Here is a 24,274-nt window from a genome sequence, read left to right as displayed (position 1 = left end):
CACTCGCTCTTCGCACAGGTCCTCCGGGGCTCGTCCACCTGTCTGCAGACGCGGCAGATGCGAACGCGGGCACTGAGCCACAGGATTTCTCCCGCTGGGAGTCGCAGACCACTCACAGGCAAGCGCCCCTCGCCCCGGGAGCTGGCAGTCCCCACCGGCCGTCCCAGTCCTAAAGCACGCTGGGCCACCAGCCTGGAGCGACGCCCGAGTGGGACCGCAGGGACTTGCCGCTAAGATGCCCGGGGGTGCCCGTGACCTCGCTGCGCCCTAGCGACGCAGCCCAGCCAGTTCCGGCCGCGGGGTACCCGGCCGGCGGCTCCCGGGGCCGGGCGTAAGCCCCCCAGGGACCGGCCGGCGGTTCTCAAGGGCGAGGCGCGCGCCGTTCGGGGGCAGGTCGGCCGCCAGCCAGCCAGCCGCCGCCCGGCCGAGTCCGCGTCTGCGCCGGCGCCGGCGCCTGCGCGGAGCCGCGGAGTCATTTCCCCCGCCGCCGCCCGCCAACCCCGGGCAGGGAGCTGGGAGGCGGGGCGGCGCGGGCAGGGGCGGGCCGGCGGGGCTGTGGGGCGGCGGGGCGGGGCGGCTGGCCGCGCCCGCCGCGAGGACCCCCGGAGCCGGTGGCCGCGCGCTGGGGCCCCTTTTCCTTCTGGCGGGGGGTCCCGGGCCGCGGGCCTCATGGAGGCCGTTGGCCTGGACAGTTGCGGAGGGGGGTGCACGGCGCGGGGTGCCGAGGGGCGGCCGGCACCCGAGGCGAGGGTGCACTTCCGAGTGACGAGGTTCATCATGGAGGCAGGTAACCGCGCTGGGGAGAGGCCCGGCCTTGCGGGAACCCCCTTCCCGGAGCAGGGGACGCGCAGGACGGGCAGCGGGCGCGGCTGGACGGGGTGGGGGCGGGGAGAGGCCCGGCTCAGGGGTGCAGGCCCCTGCTTCCCGCCGCGCCCTGTGTGCTAGGCTTTGAGCTGCGAGGAGGACACACACGGTCACTACCACCTCGCGGACGGGCGCGCGGGCCCAAGGAGAGGACGTGGACAGGGACTGGCGCGAGCGACAAGGTGGTCGAATCCCAGCGCCCGCGGCTTGCTGCCCCCCCTCCCCCGCGCCTTCAGGCACATCTGTCTCCCCGCGCCCTTGGTCTCGCGGAGCCTTTCGGGGGCCGCCGTTGGTGAGGCTCATGACGGGCCCCGTCGGCGAGGTCCCGTCCCAGCGAGGACCCAGGCGGGGTGCCGCTCCGGTTCTGAAAACCCTTTCCAGGCTGTGTTCACGGAGGTGTTGGGTGCCCCTGCTTCCAAGGCGAGACAATGAAGCGAATCGGATCCTGTGGAAACACTGTATCTCTCTCTGGCAATAGTATCTGCTGGGGGCGGCCGGTTACTTTTGATCTTTGTTACTTTGTGCACAGTCTGTGCCAGCGGGCTTTGGGCGAGTCGGCTTTCAAGTCCAAGTCGGCCGTCTGGGGGAAATGATGCAGGACCATTAAGCCCAGGGATGTGTACATTTAATTTCCAGGAAGTTGCACGAGGTCCGAAGAAGGATGGCGGTGGCCTCCCACAGGCTGCCATGCATCCGCTTGGAGGGTCCATGTAAACCAGGGCAGCGTGCTGCCCTTTGAGGACTTGCTACATGAAACAGGGCTTGGAGGGTCATGTGCAGCTATGGCTCCGTATCTGACGTCTCGGGACTGAAGAGTCTCGTGTAGGAACTGCCTATGTAACTGAAGTTTAAACCTTGACGTGCTAAAAGCTCTTCCAGGTACCACTCTCCAAGGACTTCTTTATAAAATGTGTTGCATATGCCCCTGCTCTCTGTGTGAGGCCAAACATGGGTCCTCCAAAGATGACCCCATCCTAATCCCCCGAACCTGTGACCCTGTGACCCTCTGACTGTACTCCATGCAGCAAAGGAGATTTTGCAGCTGGGATTAGCATCTCGATATGGGGAAACTACCCTAGATTATTCACTGGGCCCAGGATAATCTCACCTATCACATCCTTGGAGGTAGGAGTGACTGGCAGAGTGGAAGGCTGTGGAAGGCCGTGGAATGAGGGAAGCAGAATTAGAAGATGCTCCCCCTGCCTTTGACAAGGGGGGCAGGGGCCACAAGCCAAAGACTGCAGGATGCCTGGAAGCTGGGAAGGGCAAGGAAGCATTCTCCCCTGGAGGCTCCAGAAGGAACCGACCCCCACCCTGCCCACACCTTGAATTTAGACCCCTAGGACTCATTTCAGACTTCTGACCATGAGGACTGTAAGAGAAACAGTATGTGTCATTTGTGGTAATTCACTGCAGTAGCCCCAGGGAACTAAGGCACCATGGGGAGAGGATATTGACTGTAATCTTTTTTTTTTTTTTAAGATTTTATTTATTTATTTGACAGAGATCGCAAGTAGGCAGAAGAGAGAGAGGAAGCAGGCTCCCTGCTGAGCAGAGAGCCCAATGCGGGGCTCTATCCCAGGACCCTGGGATCATGACCTGAGCTGACGGCAGAGGCTTTAACCCACTGAGCCACCCAGGCGCCCCTATTGACTGTAATCTTAATGACTTGGTTGCCCCCCACTTCTTTCAGTCTGTTGGATGTCATTTAACCTTCTCTTGTTATCCCTGGTCACTGTGAATTTATATGGGTTCTGTTACCCCAGTGCAGTGATTTCCTTGGGAGCCGTCCAGAGCTGAGATGGGGTGGGCTGGGGCGTGGGTTAAACGGTTAAATCAGACCACCACGGGTTCTGGTTTTTGAGCCATTCCCTTTTCTGTGTGTCGCTCTTCTTCCCTGGTACCTGCGGGGGCCGTAGGTTTTGCTTTGTTCCTGCTCTGCCTGCAGTTGCAAGGAAACCGGGGCCGAGTATAATCTTCAGTTGTAACCCTGGGACTCTGTGGTGTCTGTTCAATGCAGGATTTTTGTTCCGTGAGCTGTGGGAGTGAGGGTGACCTCTGGTTAAATGGTTTCTGAGGCAGAAACAGACACACAACAGTGTGTGGTCCTTTCCAGAATGTTGTGCAGAGGCTGACATGCCAGGTGTGACCGGGAGGGCTTGGCAGAAGTGTGGGGTCTGCAGTGCTGCTGGAGGGGACCTGCATTGGAGCACGAACCCCGGCGGCTTGTCAGCCCCGTAGAATCGGAGAGGCCTGGCTTGAAACCTCTCAGATAGAGGACCCAGTGCAAGACTCAGCAGCCGCGGCCAGCCGGGCTCCGGGCTCCTGGTCCTGTCTGAGCAGGGCTGTATGCCCTCAGGGCCCCACTCCGCAGCTGCAGCCCTGCTCCGGCAGAGGGTGAGCCTGGCCTGAGCTCTCCCGCCTGCTTTCTCTTGGTAGGAGTCAAGCTAGGGATGCAGTCCATTCCCATCGCTACTGCTTGTACCATTTACCATAAGTTCTTCTGCGAGATCAACCTGGACACCTACGACCCCTACTTGGTCGCCATGTCTTCCCTTTATTTGGCTGGCAAAGTGGAGGAACAGCACCTGCGCACTCGGGACATCATCAATGTGTCCAACAGGTAATAGCTTCCAGGCCAGGCCCTTTGGGAGGACTCACTGGTGTTCACCCAAGTGGGAGGGCAGAGAAGGGTCCCGCTGAGCCCCGACCTCCAGTGACAGCGGTCAAGCTCAGAAGGAAGGCCAGGGTGGTCCTGAGCCAGGGCGAGAAGCATGGCAGCAAAGGCAGGCGCGTTCCTGTGTCACAAATGGGGTGAGTGGACGAGAAACCGGGGCTGGGTTAAGGGATGTCTCAAAGGCCCGAAAGAGTGTAGGGGAGCTGGGGTCCTGGGGAGGGGAGCTTGGCTAGAACATAGGGAGCTTGGAGAGATGTGTCAAGATTCGTCTGGAGTTTTGGGCAGGATGGATGGAACCAGTTGTGTTCTGTGGGACCCGCAGGACCTTCCCAGGCAGGGGAGGGTGTGGACCCAGTTGGGCAATTATTTTATTAAAATGGTGTGGGAAACCAAGTCAGAATCGCTAACAAGCATCTCTTGCCTGGTGTGGGCATGGTGCTCTGTGGGCAGCCCCCGTGGGTCCAAGCAGCTGTGTTCCTATTGGGGAAAGATATGGGGGTCCGGCCAGGCTGCACTGAGACCCAGGGGGCCCAGCAGTTTGTGGAAAGTTACTGACTAGCAGTATGGTGTAACCTTTTTAGAAACTAATCATTAGGAAAGAAAACTGTTTTGTGCTGCTTCTCTTTTAATCAACAGGTAACAGAAAGAGCACTCCCTGCCCCCTAAGCATGACAGGTTCATAGTGTACCATGAAAGCCTAAGAGAAAAACTGGAGAGGGAACCAAGGGAGAGCCGCAGGAGTCCACCTGTAATTGCCAGGTCCCCGGCAGGGGGTGCTGGTAGAGGGGAAATTGTCTGGACCGCTAATTAGACAGGAGCACCTGGGTGGGGTTCTGTGGCGAAGTTGCAGAAGGATCGAGAAACTAGGAAGGCTGAGTCATTGGCAGAGAATTTTGATCACTTGAGTGTGAATCCTGTTCTCTTACATCTTGGTGATCATGCGTAGGTGGGAGTGTCATGAATATATATGGCGTAAATAAGGACAGAAGGATCTGGAACAAAGGAAAGACAGTCTGGGAACATAAAGCTGAACTACATTTATTCTTCTGTGTATAGCGACCCCATGACATGTTTTAGGACCTTCCTTGGGCCCAGAGTAGGAGTCCTGGGCGTTGCCATCCTGGGCGGTAAACCCCGTCTCTGATCCCAGCTGACTGTGATGGGAAGCACGATCAGTTCAGGGTGTTAGAGCCTCGGTTCTCCTGGAGCAGTCGCAAAGAGCTCGTCTTTACGCTGGGCATGTTGCTGAGTGCTATGGGACAGCCCATGAGGGCTGAAACGAGAAGCTGGCTTTTTTCCTCTGCTGGTTGCTGTTTTTGTCCTCTGTCGTAGGCCCGTAGATTAAGAGTGACTTCTAAACCCGTCAGTAGAACCGGCCCCATCCACGGCAGAACCCTGGGGTTTGGGTCTGGACGCCAGGGGACTTGGGGGGCTCCCTGGGGGCACCTCCCCAGCCGCCGCGAATGCCGCTGTCTCTCTGCGCAGGTACTTTCACCCGGGTGGCGAGCCGCTGGAGCTGGACTCCCGCTTCTGGGCTCTTCGGGACAGCATAGTGCAGTGTGAGCTCCTCATGCTGAGGGTCCTGCGTTTCCAAGTCTCCTTCCAGCACCCGCACAAGGTACCTGCCGGGGGGAGTGGCAACCTTTTCTAGAGGCGTGAGCCTTTTCGTTCCTTATCCGGAGACGGCCCCCACCGAACGCTCCCAAACATGTGGGCCGCGAGAGGAAGAGCAGAGTTGCAGCCGGACACGGGGCTGCTTGTGCGCCGTGACTGGTCACGTGCCCCGGGTTTCCTCCGGCGGCTCTCATTTCAGCTTCTGCCTTTCGGCCCGCTTGGCTGAGGCCGTGAGCTGGGACCCGTGTGACTCTGCAGCCCCACACAGATCGTGTGCTCAGCGAGCCACAGGGAAGCGGGGCTGCTTTCGTGATGCCCCAGGGTTCCTGTCCCCAAGAGCCGCTCCTCTGCCTCAGAGCTCACATGCCGCCCAGCTGTGCTTCGAGACCCATGAGAAGAGCTGAGTCACAGAGTCTCAGAGTTAGGCGGGCGCACTTTTAACCGCTAAGAGCGCGGAAGCCCCAGTAGAACGGGTTCTGACGGCAGCCGAAGGGATATGTGAGACCCTTGGAGCACTTGGATGTGACACTTTGGGGGCTCCAGGCCCCCATGTGGGCAGCTTGGGAGGGTGGCCTGCAGGGCAGGATGCGGGGGTTGGGACAAGGGGGTTGGGACATGGGTTGGGAATAGGATTTCATTTTGTTTTGAATTGAGACTTGCACTGAGGTGATTATAGATGTGCAGTCGGAGGGAAGAGCGCAGAGATCCTGCCCGAGATGGACACTCTGTGCAGCCTCCCCGAGTGGAAACATTTCGCAGAACTCCAATGTGTCGGCAGGGGTGTTGGCACTGGGGCAACCCCACTGCTCTGCTGGGGACTCTTGGGGTGGCTGGGTGGTCATCTGCACAGTTTCATTCCATATGCCCCTGCATATATCCGCGGCCACAGCTGAACTACAGAGCAACTCCCATCACCACGGCTCCTTACAGTCTCACCCCGGCCTTCTAGACGGCCTTTCTAATCCCGGAAACCCCTGGTAGAGATTTAAAATAGTCGTGTTTCCGGTCGGTCGGTTAGTCGGTCACCTGATGCAGGGGAAGGCAGGAGCTGGCTGGGCTCAGGGTCTGGGGAGGAACAGCACCTGCCAAGGGGGCTGTCGGGTGGGGGAGTGGGGTTCAGCGTTGCCCGAGCCTAGCGCCCTGCTGCTCACGTCAGGTCGGGACGGGGTCTCCGGGAGCCGATGAGCCCCCCTTCCTGGCAGGCTGGGGTCGCATGCGTGTGTGTTCAGGCCTGTGCAGTGGGCTCGTCAGTGTGTTCGTGGGTCGGGCGGTTCAGCAAAGCGGCTGTCTTCCCAGAGCGGGGACAGAGAGCTGAGCTGAAAAGCCGTTCTGAGTCTGCAGCCCAGCACTCCCGGAAATCATGGTCGCCAGTCTTAGTCTGGAAAGCGGGTGTCCTGTCCCTTGGCAGCCCCTGGCCTGAGGCTGGGCACACGGGCGCCGCATTCTGTTTGGAAGACGAGGACGCTATTTCCAGAGCTTACATTGAGTTGGGCAAGGGGATACGCAGAATGGTTTCTTTCTTTCTTTCTTTCTTTTTTTTTAAAGATTTTGTTTATTTACTTGACAGAGAGATCACAAGTAGGCAGAGAGGCAGGCACAGAGAGAGAGAGGAGGAAGCAGGCTTCCCGCTGAGCAGAGAGCCCGATGCGGGGCTCGATCCCAGGACCCTGGGATCATGACCTGAGCCGAAGGCAGAGGCTTAACCCATTGAACCACCCAGCCCCCCCCCCTTTTTTTAAGATTTTATTTATTTACTTGACAGCAGAATGGTTTCTGACGGCGGCTAGAGCAGGGCCAGGTGACGGAGAGGGACTGTGGTAGGGGTGGCCATCGCGAGAGGCTCGCGCAAGTTCCAGGAGCTGGGCCAGGAGTTGAGCGTGGGTGGGCACCCGGGCCCGGGGCCAGAGGGAGAGACCATTTCAGGCAGAGGGAGCCACGAATGCCAAGGCCGGAGGGGTTAGCGAGCTCAGCCTGTTTAAACGCGGTGGGAAGGTGGGGCAGCACAGGGTTTGGAGGCCAGTGGAAGGCACTGGGGCTTTTATCTAAGGGACCCAGGGAGCTGTTGGAGGGCTTGAACAGAGAGACGACTTGATCCGGTTTGTGTTTTATTCCTATTGAGACAGCTTAGGGGCAGAGTGGCGGGTGGGCGGTGGGGTGGGGGCACAGTGCCTCCCAGCAAGGAGTCAGGTGTCCTGGGGGCTGGAGCCCCAAAGGCCCATTGGCTGACTGGTGTGTCTTTGCAGTACCTGCTCCACTACCTGATTTCCCTCAAGAACTGGCTGAACCGTTACAGCTGGCAGCGGACCCCCATTTCCGTCACTGCCTGGGCCCTGCTGCGGGACAGCTACCACGGGGGGCTGTGCCTCCGGTTCCGGGCTCAGCACATAGCCGTGGCAGTGCTCCACCTGGCCCTGCAGGCCTATGGGGTGGAGGTGCCCGCCGAGGCCGAGGCCGAGAAGCCATGGTGGCAGGTGAGGTGACTGCTCAGTCTGCTGGTGTGTCCCCCTTTCCTTCGCCTGAGGACTCGTCCATGTTTCTTTGTAGGCACTGTCCAGGAAGGACGATACGGGCTGCTTAGCAATACTGATGCTTGAACACACCCCGTCATGATTGTCTAAGGCAGGGGCTCTCCCCCTTGGCACCGTGGACGTCTGGGGCTGGATCGTTTTCCATGGCGACACCATCCTGTGCTGCCCGGTAGACGCCCCAGTCGTGACCGTCAGAGATGTCTCCAGACCTTACCGAGTGTCCCAGGGTGGGGGTCAGCCCCGGCTGTTGAATTGAGTGGGAGCTTGCCACAGATCTGAGGTTTCGTAAACTTGGATTCACATCGGAAGAAGTATAGGGGATCCTCTGAAAAGATGGGTTCATCATGGACAGGCAGATAGATGATAGATGGACTGGTAGCTGACAGAAGGATAGAGGGGTGGACAGACAGATGGATGATAGAAGATGATTGGCGGGTGGATGGCTAGATGGCAGACGACGAGGCTAAAGGTCACGAGATGGGCCGGCCTCCCACAGCACCGTTGGTAGAGCACGAGTCTGGGGGAAGGGCTGCCCTCGAGCTTCCCTGAGGAGGCCCCAGTTTCTCACAGTGGAATTTTGAGACCATTTCTGGTTTTCCCTTCCCCGTGCTAGACCTGAGTCTAGTTTGCTCTTCCTTTCGTGTAACACCTCGTAGTCCGGCCTGGCCCTGGAGGAGGGTCTCTGTGAGCGCTGCCTGCAGTCCCTGAGGGTTTCTCCTCCTTGGGCGCCCTCCCTCTCTGGACAACCACCAGTGGCCAGAAGTCTTCTAAAAGGTGTCCTCTGTTTCCCGAAGAGAGGGGGCCCTCCTGGGTCTGCTCCTGGCACCCCTGCCCTTCCTGCAGCTTGTGGCTCCCATGGTGGCCCTCCTTTCCCGGCATTCCTCCCCCGGCGGGCCCTCTGCGGAGACCCGGCTCCTCCCGCTGTTCGTTCTCTTATCCTTCACTGTCTGTCCAACCCCTTCAGCTACCCAAGGTAGCAAGCGCCGGGAGGTCAGGGATTTTGTCTGCTTTATCAGCCGCCCTAGGCCCAGTGCCTAGACCTGGCACATAGTAGGTGCTTGTGTGTCTTCGAGCAGACACGTCTGTGGCCCTGATCTCAGGTGAGACACACGTGCTCTGACAGCATGGGGTTGAAAGGGGTCTGCGTAGACAGAAAGTAGTGCTCCGTGCTGGGGTTTCTTGGGGACTTCCAGATCGTGTGACCATAGTGTTTTGGCTCTATGGGTGGTGGCAGAAGGGGCTGCCACTTCCCGGCCCTGCTCTCCAGGGGTGTGTGGTGGGCATGGCAGCCCCTGCCATCTTGGCTGCTTGGATCTGCGATTTCATCCCTCTTTCCCATTGTCTGGCTCTCCTCTGTGTGTCTGCCTTTCTGCTCTCCTTTCCTTTCCCCTGCTCCTGAGCGACCCTGGTCACCCCCTCACCGCCTCTGCCTCCCACTCCCTGCCCTCAGCAGGGGCGGTGCTGGGAGGCAGCCACCGCAGGCAGCCACCTTTCTGGGCAGCACCGGCTTACAAGTGATTGTTAAGACTGGGAAGGGGTGGGGAGGACTCGTTTCCACTCAGCTCTTCACCTTTTCCGCCTGGCTCTGGGCCATTTGCACCAGGAGCATCCAGAATTGGGGGGCCTTTTGGGTTTGTGATGTGCAAGGACCAGTTGCCTTACGAGAAATGGCTCTGGATGATGCCTCCTTCACCGCCCCCCCCAAACGCCTGCCCGCCCACCTGGCCCTGGATGCTGATGTCTGAGTTGGGAAATACTTTTCCTCCTTGTTCGCTCTCCTCCTTGCTCGCCACTCCCTGCAGCAACCGCCTCTCTGTTGTCGTCCCTTGTCCCCCGGGGGCTGGGGCTTTGCCATGCTGGTCAGGAGCCTTGGGAGGAGAGCGTGAGTGCGTCTCACCAGAAGCCTGCGGGTACTCGAGGGTGAGAGGGGCAGGCCTTTGTCCCAAGCTGTGTGGGGCCTCCGGGTGGACGAAGTACTGACTCTGGAGCGGGGGTCAGATGTCTGTCCTTATGGAGGCTGAGCACTGTTCCGTGGTACGGATGGGCCACGTTGTGACTGTGCATTCCTCCAGGATGGACTCTCAGATTGCTTCCACCTTTTGGCCTGGGACTACTTTTTAAATCTTTTCTTGGCTTGAGGTCCCCAGGAACACACAAGGAGTGAACCTTGGCAAGCAAGCCCAAGCCTGTATTTTGGAAGCATTGATTTTCCACCTAGAGTCTGGGGTGGGAGGGCCGATCTTCACGGCCAGGGTTTGGGATTTTCGGGCCACAGTTCCCTACCTGTGGCAGTAGCTTATGGAGGGCCCCGGATTTCTTTGGTGGCTGTGGAGGGGGTGGGCTCACATCTAGTTTTTGCCCTGGCTTGACCCAAGGTCTTGACCCTACTGGTACCTTGGTTCCCCAGGCAGCAACCCCTGGGCCCAGGAGGCCACAGCATCTAACCGAGATCTCCTTGTTGTGCTTTTTATTTCCCATGTCATCAGGGGCCCCCGAGAGCACCCGCAGGCTCGATGCTTCACTAGGAGGGCTCGCAGAACTCAGAAGAGCCGTACAGCGGCTCCTGGTCACGGCCATTGTGGTCAGTGACAGTGGAAGCACACAGTTCGGAATCGGCAAGGATGCAAGGAGCGTAGGGCGGGGGGCCGGGACAGACCAGGCGGGGGCGTGGGCTGGGCCGTTTCTCCCGCAGCCTGGGGTGACAGCCTGCCCCGGGCCCCGCCACCAGGGAGGCCTCTCTGAGCGGTGCTGTCAGAGGACTTGAGATCGGGGTCAGTCCCATGGGCCTGGAGCTCCCATGGGGCTGACCTCGGATGCTCATCTCTGCCCCCTGCCCCCTCCCCGGAGGTGAAGCTAAGAGGTGTGGTCCAGCTCCGCCCCCCGGGGGACTGAGACCCTCTCATGGGGCAGGACATCCTGGGGGCCAGAGATCCTTTCCCCAGGGCTGGGCAGGGACCAAAACTTCCTTGGGAACATGTGGCGTTCACCCTGAGCTGCACACCCCTCTTGGTTTGGGCCCCTAGGGGTTCACCTGATGATTTTATAAGCTCCGCAGCACAGTCAGGAGCCTGGCTGGTCTAGGCTGTGGAACAGATGCAGGTGTGCTCCAGGGCCAGCCCGGGGTGGAGTGCCGTTCAGTGGTTTAGCCTGTTTACTTCTGGAAATGAACCCCTGGCCCAGCTCTGTCACCAGCCCCCTGTCCTGTCTGGGCAGATGATCCCCGAGGCCTTTTCCATCTGGAGTGGTCTCTGCTTTGTGGTCAGCAAGGCTGGAAGCGGACGGGCTTTGCAGAGAGCTGCCGTCATGTCTGATCGCCAAGCCTCTGTGCCATCCCCTGTACAGTGCAGTTCGGCGATTAGTGGCGGGTACCTTGTTTCTCACAGAGGGAGTCTAATCTGAACCTGTTTTCCTTCTCCTTTCTAGGTGTTTAGTGACGACCTTACCAAGCCAATCATTGATAACATTGTGTCTGATCTCATTCAGATTTATACCATGGACACAGAGATCCCCTAAGGCCCTGGTCCAGGCCTGCCCCAAGAAGCCCGGGATGCTCGGCTGCCTGGGGACGGCATCACCACGTCGCTGTGACGGCTGGTCCCCAGAAGACCAGCTGGGAGGACTGGTTTTGTGCTGCTGGAGACGGGCTGGTGAAGGCGATGACCTGCTGCCACTCTGATTCTCATGCTGACTGTCCCCGGCAGCTGTGGTCCAGACGGTGATGGGCACTGTGCCTCCTGCGGGCAGGCCGGGGTGCACCAGGGGAAGGGCCCCCCCAGGCATCCGTGTCTGCTTCTGTCCTTTGAGAGGACGCTGACTGCAGTTGAGGTGTGACGTCATTGGAAGCAAAATCAAAGAACAGACGAGACTGACTTACCCTTGGGGATTTTTTAAAGCCAGATTTATAGGAAGTATGAATGTGCAACACAGATGGAATTTTATTTTGTATAATAAAAGATGATACAAATCATCGGAGACGCCCTGTCTTTGCTCTGTGGCCCAGGCTGCTCTGGGGGCTCTCCAGCCTCGGTTTCCCCAGAAGTGCTCTCCCTGGATGGAATTGCCCCTTGTGCCTCCACTGCTTTCTGAGGCCCTGGTGTCTGAGTGTGTGCTCACATCCTGGTGGTGATCCCGAAGGAGTCCCCATGTCCTCACTCCTCCACTGGGACATCTGCAGAACTTGGCGCCCGTCCCATTCAGTGAGCGAGCATCAGTTTTGGAGAGAGGGACTGGGGAGCATCACTTGGGTTCCCCAAACCCAGATCTGACCAAAATGTAACTAGAAAGTACTTGACAGTTTTTTCTTAAGTGTGAAGCCAGGGAGTCTGGACGGAGAGCCTGGAGAACCTTGGCCATGACACACTCCTGACCCACTCAAAGGGCAGTTCTTCCAGAAGACCTGCTTTTGGGTGCGTTAGAGAAACAGAGCAGCCTAGGTTGTTGTGGGAGCTGGCCAGAATGCCGGGGTCCATCCGGCTGCCGCCGAATGCTCGTCTCCAGTGGAGGAGACACACGGAGGTGTCCCACACTGGTCACAAGTCAGGCAGCCTGGCTTGCTTGAGTTTGCTTAGCAACCGTCTTCTTTGTCTTCAGGATGAGAGATCGGAGTAAATGTCCACTCTTCTACTGTGTCCTTTCCATATCTGTTCGCCCAGCGCAACTGGGAGCTCTTTGAGGACAAGGCTGGTGCTCGGAGCCGGGGCTCTGAGTGCAGAGCGGGTGGCGAGGAGTTAGGCCTCTCTCTGGGAGCAGCTCTGGCTCTCACTGCTCCTTTCTGTCTTCCGCTATTTAAAGAGGACCTTTTCTGCCTCGTGCGCTTCCTCTCCACAGGCTGGGCCCCTGCATCGCCCCCTGGACCCCAGCCTTGCCCGTCCCACCCTGACCTGGCGCTGCCCTTGGCCAGTGCCTGTTGCTGGTCTGAATGGAATTGGGTAACAGATGTTTCACTTTTGGATTCTCTGTCTTCTCTCCCCTGACCAGATCACAGGCAGACAGAATGGCAGGCAGAGACAGAGGGAGAAGCAGGCTCCCCGCCAAGCAAGGAGCCCGATGTGGGACTCGATCCCAGGACACTGGGATCATGACCTGAGCCGAAGGCAGCTGCTTAACCAACTGAGCCACCCAGGCGTCCCTAGATCACAGGCTCTTATAGAAGCTTCCATTTCTTCGGCTCTCTTAAGGTTGAGCCTCCAGAGAGGCAGCCTGCCCCCACACACTTGATGCGAGGTCATTTGCTCAGCTCTCAGAAAGCAGAGCGCCCTGCCCTGGTGGGAGGGCTGGGTGGAGGGTATGGGAGAACCCTCTGGAGAGTTCTTTCCAGATGCGCTTGTTCCCGTCTGTTTGCTCCCCACCCCTGTCCCAGGACTTACCAGAAAGAAGGGAAGACGGCTGACTAAAGCTCTCTGGGGATTTGGTGAACATCCCCGCCCCCGGCTTGAGGGCCCCATTTCCGAACCGGGAAAGAGTGGCTCCGGAGGCTCTGGTCTGGGGTTCGGGGCAGGCTCTAGAGATTCCTGTAGCTCTAGGTTTCCTTTTATGATGACTGCATAGCAGACCCCTTCTTTTCTTTCTATGGGACTCAGTTTCCCACTTTGTATATAGAGCAGGTTGGACCAAATGATCCCAGACTGGGATTGCTGATCACTCGTTTCATTTTTTATTTTATTTTTTTCTGATTGCTATTTTAAAATCCCTTAACCCACCCTTGTGCCTGTCGTGCTGCTCGGTGGGACTTGCAGGCCTCGCATGCTGGCCTCCGGGCCTGTCCTGTCAGCACTTACCCCGTGGGGGTTGTCTCTGTTTCCCTGATGCAGCCGGGGCCGGGAGCTCCCCCTTCTGCGCCATCATCATCATCATCGGGAGGGAGATGGAGGAAAGGCGCTGGTCAGCAGTGAGGGGTGGTGATGAGATTTCCTAAAACCCAAAGCTTCCAGGAGCTTCTTAGTCCAGAGCACATCTTAATTACTGTAAAGTGATAAACGGGTGGAAGGAGGGGGCAATCCGGGTTCTATGAGGAACTTGGCTGGTCTCTTCCTTTCCAGCCACGGTTGAGTGAATGGTGTCCCTGAAAGGATGTGTCTCTGTCCCAACTCCTGGAACGTGGGGATGGGTCCTTGTTTGAGAATAGGTTCTCTGTAGCTACTGTCAGTATGCGGAGGGAGGAGGCGGCAGGCCCGCGGTGGCAGGAGGAGTGGCGCCCACCAGCCAGGGCAGGCCAAGGACTGTGGCGACCCCAGCCGCTGGAAGACTCAAGGAAGGATCAGCCCCCAGAGCCTTCGGGAGGGGGAGGGCCGCCCTGCCCACACCTGGATTCCTGCCTTCTGGCCCCCGGAGCAGGGGGTGGGTGACGGCCTTGTTATTTTAGGCCCCCGCCCTGCTGCCCCCCTCCCCGCCACCACCATTGTCAACTCCTACCGGGCCTTCCTCAGACTCCTGGGCTGCACCTTTGCTCCCAGGGGTGCTCCTGGGTGGTGAACTGTCGGCCAGCTTTGTGCAGGGATGGGTGCTGTAGTGCTGCCCAGTTGTCTCCCATGGCAGAAATTAGCGATGTGGGGGGGGCGGCGCGTAACACCCTCTGTAAGGTGCCAGCTCCCTGCCCAAGGCGTGGAGCCCCCATCTAGACTTGCTTGGCCTTACGGTTCAAAGTGGACTTCTACCTCCGTGAAGCAAGGGCTCTTCGCTATTTGTTTGTCTGCTGTTTGCTGTTACTGGTCTTTCTGCCTTTTTTAGACATATGGGCTCTGGTGGTTGGGAGGGAACTTGGAAGCCATTTTTCTCCTTTCTTGGCAGCTTCCCTGGAAAAGGCATCCACTGGCGTTGCCAAGTTTGAAGGGGTGATGTGTGGAGTGGCGAAATGGAAACACAGGCAAAGGCGATGTGGGTAGTCTTGGCCTGGTTGCCGTGCTGGTCATTTGCAAGTTTTGGACCAGAGCTGCCTTTGTGGTTCTGCTGGCAGAGTAGAGGGGCTGGGTCGCAGGGCACAGTTGTCCCCCGCTGTAGGTGTTCGAAGGGATGGAGAGGGGAATGACCTGGCGAGCAAGTGAATGACAGAAATAATGGGTTTTCTTTCCCCGGCCTTGCCTTAAAGAGGAATTCTGATTACACCCTTTGTGCACTGCTGCTGGTGGTGGGGTTTCAAATGGTTCAGCCGCTTTGGAAAACAGTTTGGCAGCTCCTCAAAAAATTAAACCTAGCATTACCAGATGACCCAGCAATCGCACTTCTGGATGGAGACCCAAAAGCAGGGACTCAACCAGGTGTTTGTACACCCGTGTTCGCGGCAGCGTGATTCACAGTAGCCCAAAGGTAGAAGCGATCCAGGTGTCCCCTGGTGGATGAGTGGATAAAGAAAATACGGTCTAGCCATACAATGGAATGTTCTTCAGCTTTAAAAAGGCAGGAAGTTCTGACACAGCCTACAAACACGCATGAAGCTTGAGGACGTCAGCCAGTTTCAGTTGCTGTCCGCCTGCACTGCTGCAGGTTTCCGAGAGCGGTCAGACCCCAAGAGACAGAAAGGCCGGTGGGGCATGGGACGAGGAATTAGTGTCCATTGTGAGCAGATTTCAGTTTGGGGAGATAAAAGTGCTCTGCAGACGGATGGGGGGGGATGACTGTACAGCACCGTGAAAGTACTTCACGTCATTGCTTACAACTGGAGCGTGACTTTTATGGTGTATGTATTTTGCCACAGTCAAAAGAAAAAAAAATGTGCATTTGGGTTGGTGGCCCCTGCCCTCACCTTCCTTGGAGGACGCCGGCCTGGACCTTCAGGTGAGGCCCCTCTGGGTCCAGACAGTTAGACGACCGCCATGCAAACCTTCGCTAACAGTGCCTCTGACCCCCTCAGGGCAGGCAAGCCCTTTCTTCCTTTCAGAAGGGTGGACCGGTGACTGCACACCCGGGGTGGAGGGGGGAGCTCTACCATCCCTGGGGCTCATCTCAGTGGTGGCAAAGCAGATGAAGACACCTCCTTTTCATTGCAAATGAGAATTCACCAACTAATAAATCACACATGTTACCCAGACTGGGACTGTAGGAGCCTTTCATTTTTTTTTTTTTTAATACACAGAAATTTTGGTCTATTCTTTAAATTAGGAAATTCAACTACAGACTTTAATTTATTATGCATCTGGTCTTCCTCATTAAGATAATTTTTGTTCATCTTTATAACAGGCAGATAAGAATGTAAAACATATTTAATAACTGAACACAGCTGACCAAGCCATTCCGTATTATATGCTCGATAGAGGGGGGCTTCTTCACAAGATAGGTCCCTTAGCCAGAGCGACAATCGGAGGTCACAGCGCCCCTTTTCTGAACCCCATACCCCAAGGAAAGGCAACCTAGGGACTAAACAATGGACACACACAGGAGGCAACTTTGTACAGCAGCAGTGAGGGCGGTTGGTCTATGCTGACCGTTCGTTCTACTGAGGTGTCTCTAACAGGGAATGAAAAGAAGCCCATGAGCAGAGCATACGCCCCTTATCTTCTTCAGTTGAAAGATTTCCAATTTTATTTCTAGTTTAAGAACACACAGACCCTCAACAGATTGAGTTGCCCTTTTTGTTGTTTAAACAAGGACATTAGGGAACAATTTACAAATGGGTAACATTCTCAATGTGCCCTTTGGAATAAAGGGATGGCTTTAAGTTATCTGTAGCTGGCATTTTAAGTGGGATTTTCTTGTCTAACTGGAACTCCTTTGCCTGAGATTTGACTACTCCTGCTCAGCCTCAGGCCCAAGTGAGAGGCACAGGTCGGGCTTCAACCGCCTCTGGGCAAAACACGAGACAGCCGCGTTCCGCAGGTAAAGGACCCTCTGCATTTTCTGCTTTTCCCTCCCTGGTTAGTGTGCATTCAGGGGAAACTGAGGCTTGGCACCAGGAGTGCCCATACGGCAGGGAGAGGTCCCCGAAGGAACCGTCTGGGGAGCCCAGGCCCAGCTCTCCCGCCCGCAGACAGGGTGCTCCGCCGGCACGGCAAAGCTCACCTCCTCAGCCTTCTGGGCTCATGGGGCTGAGCCACAGGGGCCCCCAGGGGCTCTGCTCCCGCGTCGGCTTCCCCCATGTCCCCGTGGGTGGCTGCACACACAGAGCCACGCCTGCATGGGTCATAGTTGTCCTTTAATGAGTGCTTTGGCAGGTGGTGACTGAGAACTGACCCCAGTCACTTGATGGACCCCTTGGCCCAACTTCTTGGTTGCGGTCACATCAGCTCCTCTTGGGTTTGGACCGTATCTCTTCCTCTGCCACTTTCTGCCTGACTCTTGGTGCTCTCCCCACCCCCATCCCACCTCCGGACCTGGCTCTCCTGGGGCTGCTTCGGGTTCCGGGTTCTCCCGAGGGGGCGGCAGCTGGGCATGGACAAAGAAAGCCCGCCAACCAGAATTCAGGACTTGGAGTTGAAACCGAAGGGCACGAGAAGCAAAACTCCCCTTTCCACCTACCGGAGGGGATCATTCTCATCAATACTTTGGTATTTTCCTTTTAAATAAAAAATTCCACCGAAAGGGCCCCGCTCCCATAGGCAGGGGTCTCAAAGCGCGAAAGTTCCAATTCTAACCGCCCCGGCCTCGTGTCTCTCTCCCTGACCTTCTCAGGAATCTGCACAGCAACACTCCCAGGAACCATGCGGGAGGGAGGACCGGGTCGGAGCACGGAGGCTGGGCGGAAGGTGGGGGGCAGCAGTGGGGGGGGCCAAGCAACTGAAAAGATACTCTCGCAGTCCCGTTCCCTGAAGAAACCCTGCCACAGTAAATAATGAAATTTCCAAAATGAAAACACCTGATAAGAGGAATGGAAATATCATGCTGATAAATAGCTCCTTATTCTTTAAATATGCATCGGGTCATACATGTACGTATATGTCTATACGCACACACACAGCTACACACACACGCGCACACATACAGACCGCACGTGTGTCCTGGGGGAGGGGCGCTCCGTGGTGCAGGTCCGTCTGCGGGCGGCTCCCGGCGGGGAGGCGGGGGGCTGGCGAGGCATCCTGCGCGAACCTGTCGGTCCGCTCACTCTCTGGTGGGTGCGATGCAAGGCCCCATCAGCCGAGCGCAGCGCCCCGCCCCACCGCACAGCCCGAACGGCGAACGTCTGGTGGAATTGTAGTGTTCGTTTAAAAAAAATGCTTCGATAGAAAAAAGGGAAACGCAGCTCTGCTCACGTTCTAGTTTCTCTCTCCTCCTCCTCAGTGCCAGGTAGGAAGCCTCGGGTGGAGCAGCCCCCGCGAGTGCCGCGCGAGCACCCCTGCAGCCGCCTTGGCCGTGCCCTCCTCGCAGGCCCGCGCTGGCCGGCCGCGAGCGCGTGTGTGCGGTGCGTGCTGAGAGCAGTTCCCCTAGAGGGACGTCTCCACGCTGTGGAGCGGGCTCCCGGGTCTGGAAGAAAACGCTGACGAGGTAGCTGACTTGGTGCCGTGCGTGGTCAGGTAGATGCCGCTGTCTATGGCGTTGTTGTTCTGGTTGGGGGCCGGGGGCGGGGGGGCCCGCAGGCGCTCCTCATTCTCGTCCACGTCCGTGTCATCGATGAGCGGGATGTTGTGGGTGTAGTCATTGATCAGAAACTCGGGCGTCGCCATGAAGTTATGAATGGAGGTCTTGGATTCCGGTTTCTCCAGGCCTTCGTAGAGCGAGCTACGGAATGCTTTCACCACCCGGATCTGGAGTGGGAGGTGGGAGGACAGGGGCACGAGGCGGGAGCAGGGAGGGAGGGTGTGAGCAAGGCAGGAAGGGAGGAAGGGGGGAAGGGAGGCAGCCAGGCAGGAAGGAAAGAAGGAAGGAAGGAGACAGTCAGTGGCGCTGGTGCTGGCAATTCCCACCCACGTCAGTGGTCCTTCCACCGGAACGGAGCAACTGGGGCCGCTCTGCCTGGTCGCGCTAAGGGCTCCCAGGACTGGGTCCACGTCTCGTCATCTGATCCACACGCAGGACAAGTGGCAGTGGCTTTCTCTAGGCCGACCCGGGCGGGTATTTCGGAGCTCGAGAGCGATCAGTGTGTGAGACTCTGGGCTATTACCTCCCCTTTGCCAGCCCTGGGAAGGGGAGGACCAGCTGAGGGGGCCCTTGGGCCCTCTGGTAAATCTGAATTCCAATTTCGTGGAACAGGAAGATGATTTAAAACAGGGAGAATGCTGGAGCGTGGCCTCTCCGCTTCCTCCTACCAGAAAGTCCGCAGAACTTTCTGATAAGAGAAATCCCCAGTCTGTGGGCACTTTGCTGGCCTTTCCCAAGCGGGTCTCCCTTCCTGGCTTCTCTATAGACCTCTTCTCTGTCCCTCTGGCTCTCGTGACTGTCACCAGCCCCCATCGTGCCCAGACCCACATGGCCATCAGTCTTCCTGCTGCTATGTTCAGGGGCGACTTCTCTGTCTCCGTTTTATTTGATTTCTCAGGGCACCCAACACAGCTGATGGACCCTCCGTCTGGAAACTCCTCCCGGCTTCCCTGAATTGCCACTGCTGGCCCTACTCCTATATCACTGGGTGCTCAGGCCTTGTCTCCCCCACTTCTCCTTCCTCTGTCTCATGGCGCCCCAGAGCCCCAGCGCTGCTTCATTCGCCCCGGCCCATCTCCCGGCCCTGACCGCCTCCACTGAAAATGGCTCCACTTTTGACCGCACCCACTAAGCCCGTCCTGCTTGGATGCCCTGAGCCAACGCAACCTCATGCCTCCATCAGGCCCCTGGGCGCCTCTGGTTGGTTGTCATTTCCGTCCGCAGACACTTCGGCCTTCGCATGTCCTGCCATCACAGGCATTTTGCAATCTGGCGCTCGTTGCCCCTCCAGCCTTTCTCACCCTGCGCGCTCCTCCTCCTCTTCAATTTCTAAGCCACATAACTTCTTTCAGTCCCTGGAATCTGCCGTATTCTCCCTCTTTTCTAGATCTCGCTTCCTGGCTGCTCCACTGGCATTGACAGAAGAGCTTCCCACAGTGCCCTGGTCCCCAGCTACGGTGGCCCTTGTCCCAAGCCGAACTCGGGCCCCCTTTGCACCCCCCCCCGGCCAGATCTTGCTCCCAGGTCTTTGCTCCCCTCAGTCTCTTCGATCCCACCTTCACTTATATGAGTGTTCACGTCACCAGGTCTACGAGCCACAGAGCTGAGGCCCCCCCTCGTTCCCTCCCTGGTCCCCCTCCACCTGGGCTCCCTCTTGGTTCTAGAAGCTCAAGTTGACAGGAAGGCCTTTGCTGGACCCCGCGTGAGCCAGCAGCAAAGCCGGCTCTTCCCTGTGTGAGTGGGTGGACATAGCATCAGTTCCACAGTCATTTCCACATCAAAGGTTCTAGGACTTGGCTTTCTTGGTTTCGACTAGGTGTTGGCCAACTGTGGCCCACGGGCTAACACAGGCTCTCAGCCCCCACACCCCAACCATTCATTTCTTCATTGGTTCCGGGTTCTCTGAGATCCCAGGGCAGAGCTGGGTCGTTGCAAGAGAGACCTGGCCTTTATAAGAGAAATCTGCTGCCCCCCTAAATGCTGTCACCTAAATGGTGACATTTAGACCATGAATCACACCGCTGACAACGAATCCCCTTGGATCTTCCAGGGCCTGAGTCCTGGAGCTGTCCGAGCGCGGCCAAGCACGGCGCTGCAAAATCAGTTTAAGCCCTGTGAGCCTCGCAGCCCTGTGAGTGCACAAAGTCAGCCAAATCTTACATCTGGCTAGGACTGTCTCTGAATTCAGTGAAGTCACACCTTCTGGATTACAGATGGCCAACGATTTGCCCTCAGTTTCTTAACTCTCCCAGACTGGCTTCTGAGAAAGGGGTAACCCAGAAGTTGACGTGAGAATCGTTCATATTTTTAATGAAAGAGAATTCTTTTGTCATTGCAGATGTGGCCTCATTATTTGGGCCTTTTCTGAGGCCAGCACTTGGTGGGGGGCTCCCAGGATGTTTGCTGCGGCTGGCGCACCAGTGGTGGAGAACCTGCTCCTGCTGTCGGCAGCGCCCCTCAAGCCACAGAAAGGACAGCAAGCCGGATCCTGCTGCCCTTGACCCTGGGCGCCGTTGTGGTAAGTTTGGCAGCAATGATCTGATGATCCCGGCTACACCCTTTCCTCTAGCTGAGCCTGTCCCCTCCTTTGGACCTGGGTCACAAAGTCAGACCCATCTTCAGGACTCCCTGTGCCTGGCTGAACTCCAAAGTGTTTGTCCAAAAAGGGCAGCCAGCCGTTCCCTCTCCAGCTTCTGCAGCTCTGGAATGTTCCCTCAGGGTGCTCCTCCCAAGTATAATCAGACTCACTTTAATGATGGTCTTGTCACTGGTCTGGTCCTGTTGACAGAGACAGAGCATGGCGTAGCCGTCGCTCAGTACCCAAAGCGGGGCCCAGGGCTGCTCACGCAGACCTGTGTCATCCCAAGTCTCTTTCAGGTCCCACTTTCCCGCATTCAAGCCTCGGGCTGTTAACAGATTGCTTGGTATTGGGAGTTTGATGGGGTGTGTTCAGGCCACCCAACCCTGAAGGGCACCGCGACCTCCTGGGATGGGTTTGGTGAGAACCGGTAAATGTTTCGAGAAGAGATGCCTGCCCCGGAGACCCGAGCTCACACACGGGGGGCTTCGGAACGCCCCCACGGCAGAGTTCAGGGGGTCCCAGCAAAAGAGTGACCAAGGCCGAGCGGAAGGAGCACCTCCTCAAGCTGCAGGGGGAGTCCCTCGGGCCATCTCTCCATCTCTGCCACTCCCCAAGGGACCTTGCCACCCTCAAGGCTGTCAGGTCCAGCTTATATACACACCCTTCGTACCCCCTATGTCTGCAGCCAGCCACACCCCTTCCCCGCACTCCCTGCTGTCCCTCATGTCCCTTGGGTGGCAGACGGGTCTATCAGATTGCGGGAGGCTGAAGGTCAGCCCCAGTCTTCCCATCCTCGTGCAGGGCTCTGGCCAAACCACAGAGGCGCCTCGATTCCTGACCCCAGAGCCCTGCCTCAGCATGTCCCATGGCCCCCAGGTCCCCACCCTCTTCACCACGGGGCCCTCTCTGCCTCTCACAACCCCCAAGGGCAGAGACCCCGACTGCCTGCTCTTGCGGTCCTCCCTGGCTCCCGCCTGCGTGGCTCACATCTCCGGGGTCCCTCATAGCCTCCCTCCTCTCTGACTGTCGAATCACACCCACCCTCCCCAACCTGGCTCAGGTGGGGGCCTCCAAGCATTCCAGCAGGCAATGGGGCTGCCCTGGGTCCACTCCGTGTAGTACAGGAGTTCACCGAACTGAACTCCGCCCCCCCCCCCTCCAAAAAAGTCCATTTTACTGTCAGATAACTTAAGAGTAAAAGAAAGACAGGAAAAGCACTTTCCAATAAAGATGCCTCCCTCGGGTTGTAGCCAAGGCGTCTGGGAGACCCAAGGAGGATCAGGTCAGGCTGGGGCGGGAGGGCTCTCTCACAGCTTCCTGTCCCACCCCGACGGAGGCCTGTTGTGCCCCCCATTTCCCAATGTCTTGCTCCTGCACTGCCTGGGCACCTCACCCCTGCACCCACTCAAGGATGTTGTCCCCTCCCTTGCCTAGCTTACTCATTTGTCTTATCTTAAAAGAGACTCTCTTGGGGCCACAGGTCCTTTCCTGACCCCCTGCTCCCCAGGGACCTCCCCATCTGGGAATGCAGTGCTCTTCATGCCACACCCCTGCTTCCCGGCTCAGATGGTTCTCTGCCCTCTCCCCATCTCACATCTGAGGGCCCCAGGGCTCATCTTTGGACATTTTCTCTCCTTCCTCTACAGCCACACATTTCCTAACTGATCTGGTCAGCCAAAGTCTTAACTACCATCTGTCTGCTAGTGAGTCCCACACCTCTATCTCCAGACTCGGGGCTTTGCCAGCCACCTTCCCTTCACCCTCCACCCTGCGCCTCCTCCCTGTCTCCCCGCCCCTGCCCTTTACCTCTGCAGTCTATTCTCTGCAGAGCAGCCCAAGCAATCCTTTCAAACAAAAGCCAGAACTTGTCACACCCTTCGGAGGGTCTAAAGACCCTTTATTTAGAGGTGTCTCCTGCAAAGTCAGGGCCTGCCTCAGGCCATCCTCTTTCTCATTCCTCTTTACTGCCTCAGGCCTTGGCTTCCTGACTGTATGAATACCGAACACCACCTGCACACTCCTGCCTCAGGGCCTTTGCACAAGCGGTTCCCTCTGCTGGGAAGGCTCCTTGCCACTGAGCCTCACGGCTCCCCCTCGCCTTTTCTGTTCAGTCTCAGCCCTTCCATCTCCCGCTGTGGCTCACCTTCAATTCACCACCACCCCCACCATTATTCTCTCCTCTATCTCCTTTCCATAGGCCTTCGAAAACTGGAGTCTGTCCCATTCGTTGACCTCCCCAGCTCCCAGCACCCAGCACAGTGCCTGCAGCCAGCAAGAGCTCAGCGGGCGGCTGCCGGAAGTGCCTCCCACCAGCTAGCTCGAGTCTCCCCCAGCCGCGTCACAGCTGCCCTTTCCCCTGTCTAGACTATGCGTCTGCCAGAGTGTCCCATGTGAACTTTTTCTCTGTCCTCAGAACTTGGCTCACACATCGATCCTTTGGGAGGCTGTCCCAGACAACCTTTCTCTAAAACAGCACCCCCCACCTTTCTTTTGCTCTGCTTTCTTCTCTTCTGCGGCTTGTGACCATCTACACTTAACATGAGCTTACTTCTCCGTTCTTTGCTGCCCACCCTCTGCCCTCACAGGTAAGCGCTGGCCGGCCTTCCCCAGAGCCCTGAGCTCCGTCAACGGGGACAGGCTTGGTGAGGCTTCGAAGCCACAGCCCTGCTCCGGCGGCCCAGAGCCAAAGCAGAAGGGATGCCTGTGCCACACTCTGCAACAGGACTGCACTCCTGAGGGGTGCGTGGGGCAAGGGCAGAGGGGCCGAAGGTCATGGCTGAAAGTGGTTGTGCTCCACTTTTGTTCTGACCGCCCGTGCTCAAGTTTGCAAGGCGGGCGGTGACGAGGGTGGGGAGGGGGTGTGACAAACTGGGAGGCAAGGGAAGGACCCAGGGACCACCCACCCAAGTAAAGAAATGCAAAAAGGGAAGGAAAAGAAAAGAAGAGGAAAAGAAAAGCCAAGGCTCCTGAACAATGATGACAACAGAAACAACAGAAACTGTGCTTGACAACCTTTTGGCCTTTTCTCCTCAGTACCGTGGGACCAGCAGGCTGGGGGTGGGGAGGGGTCATCATGCTTCCCACCCTCTGCTTCTATCTCACTGCTACTCCCTCCAAGCCCCCTCATGCTTGATGGGCATGCCTGTCTCTGTACCAGACACTAATCCAGAATCTTCTGCGGGAGGGAGGGGACTTTCTGCTCTCCTGGTATTCAGGCTTTGGGTTTACAGCAAATTCTGAACATAGCAGCTGGGGAGAGCCAGGGGAACCGCTTTCCAGGAACTTTGGGGTTCCTAGGTCCCAAACCATCCCTGTGGGCATGAGAGTGGCTCAGGGCTTGATCGCGACACAAAGAGGTGTGCAGAGACAGACCCACAATCCAAGAGGAAGCTTCCCTTTCCTCACCATGGAATTAGGAAATGTAAAAACGCAAAGTCCAGAGCTGGCCCTTGCACTGAGGCTCGAACCCCAAACCAGCGAAGCACGGACTCCATGCCTGTTAGCAAA

At 57.6% G+C, this 24,274-nt stretch overlaps 2 protein-coding genes across 10 annotated transcripts in view; one reads left to right on the top strand and one right to left on the bottom strand.

The window, feature by feature from the left end:
- Positions 1–570: 570 nt before the first annotated feature.
- On the top strand, positions 571–11,650 carry LOC111139168 (cyclin Q). 7 transcript variants are annotated; one of them, XR_002640077.1, is made up of 6 exons: positions 571–787; positions 3,304–3,487; positions 5,027–5,159; positions 7,399–7,626; positions 10,170–10,264; positions 11,107–11,123. XR_002640077.1 is itself a non-coding variant. In XM_022491345.1 (6 exons), the coding sequence occupies exons 3-6, from the start codon at positions 3,318–3,320 to the stop codon at positions 11,194–11,196; spliced, it is 621 nt and encodes a 206-aa protein (XP_022347053.1). In that variant the 5' UTR covers positions 731–787; positions 946–1,743; positions 3,304–3,317; the 3' UTR covers positions 11,197–11,650. The 7 variants fall into 7 exon arrangements, 6 of the variants coding, with proteins under 6 accessions (XP_022347051.1, XP_022347049.1, XP_022347050.1 ...); XM_022491345.1 differs by lacking the exon at positions 10,170–10,264 and adding an exon at positions 946–1,743 and having other exon boundaries at positions 731–787; positions 11,107–11,650; XM_022491343.1 differs by lacking the exons at positions 10,170–10,264; positions 11,107–11,123 and adding an exon at positions 11,167–11,650.
- Positions 11,651–18,032: 6,382 nt separating this feature from the next.
- Positions 18,033–24,274, bottom strand: part of LOC111139156 (ATPase plasma membrane Ca2+ transporting 3) — a 39,432-nt gene continuing 33,190 nt past the window's right edge. For all 3 annotated transcript variants that reach the window (XM_022491314.1, XM_022491315.1, XM_022491317.1), the window contains one exon: positions 18,033–18,353. In XM_022491314.1, the coding sequence (XP_022347022.1) occupies positions 18,033–18,353 (321 nt within the window). The remainder of the gene's footprint in view (positions 18,354–24,274) is intronic.

The sequence above is a fragment of the Enhydra lutris genome, unplaced genomic scaffold (assembly GCF_002288905.1).
Source record: "Enhydra lutris kenyoni isolate GAN:26980312 unplaced genomic scaffold, ASM228890v2 scaffoldscaffold96, whole genome shotgun sequence".
In the NCBI taxonomy this organism is placed as follows: Eukaryota; Metazoa; Chordata; class Mammalia; order Carnivora; family Mustelidae; genus Enhydra; species Enhydra lutris.
The sequence above is the reverse complement of the archived record's forward strand: the minus strand, read 5'-3'. Positions and strand labels throughout refer to the sequence as shown.

Bases quoted from the DNA above. Each gene is read 5' to 3' on its own strand.
- LOC111139168 (XM_022491341.1), top strand. From the start codon at position 670: ATGGAGGCCGTTGGCCTGGACAGTTGCGGAGGGGGGTGCACGGCGCGG. The intron at 3,488-5,026 runs GTAATAGCTTCC...CTCTCTGCGCAG, and splicing joins ATCATCAATGTGTCCAACAG to GTACTTTCACCCGGGTGGCG. The intron at 5,160-7,398 runs GTACCTGCCGGG...GTGTCTTTGCAG, and splicing joins CCTTCCAGCACCCGCACAAG to TACCTGCTCCACTACCTGAT.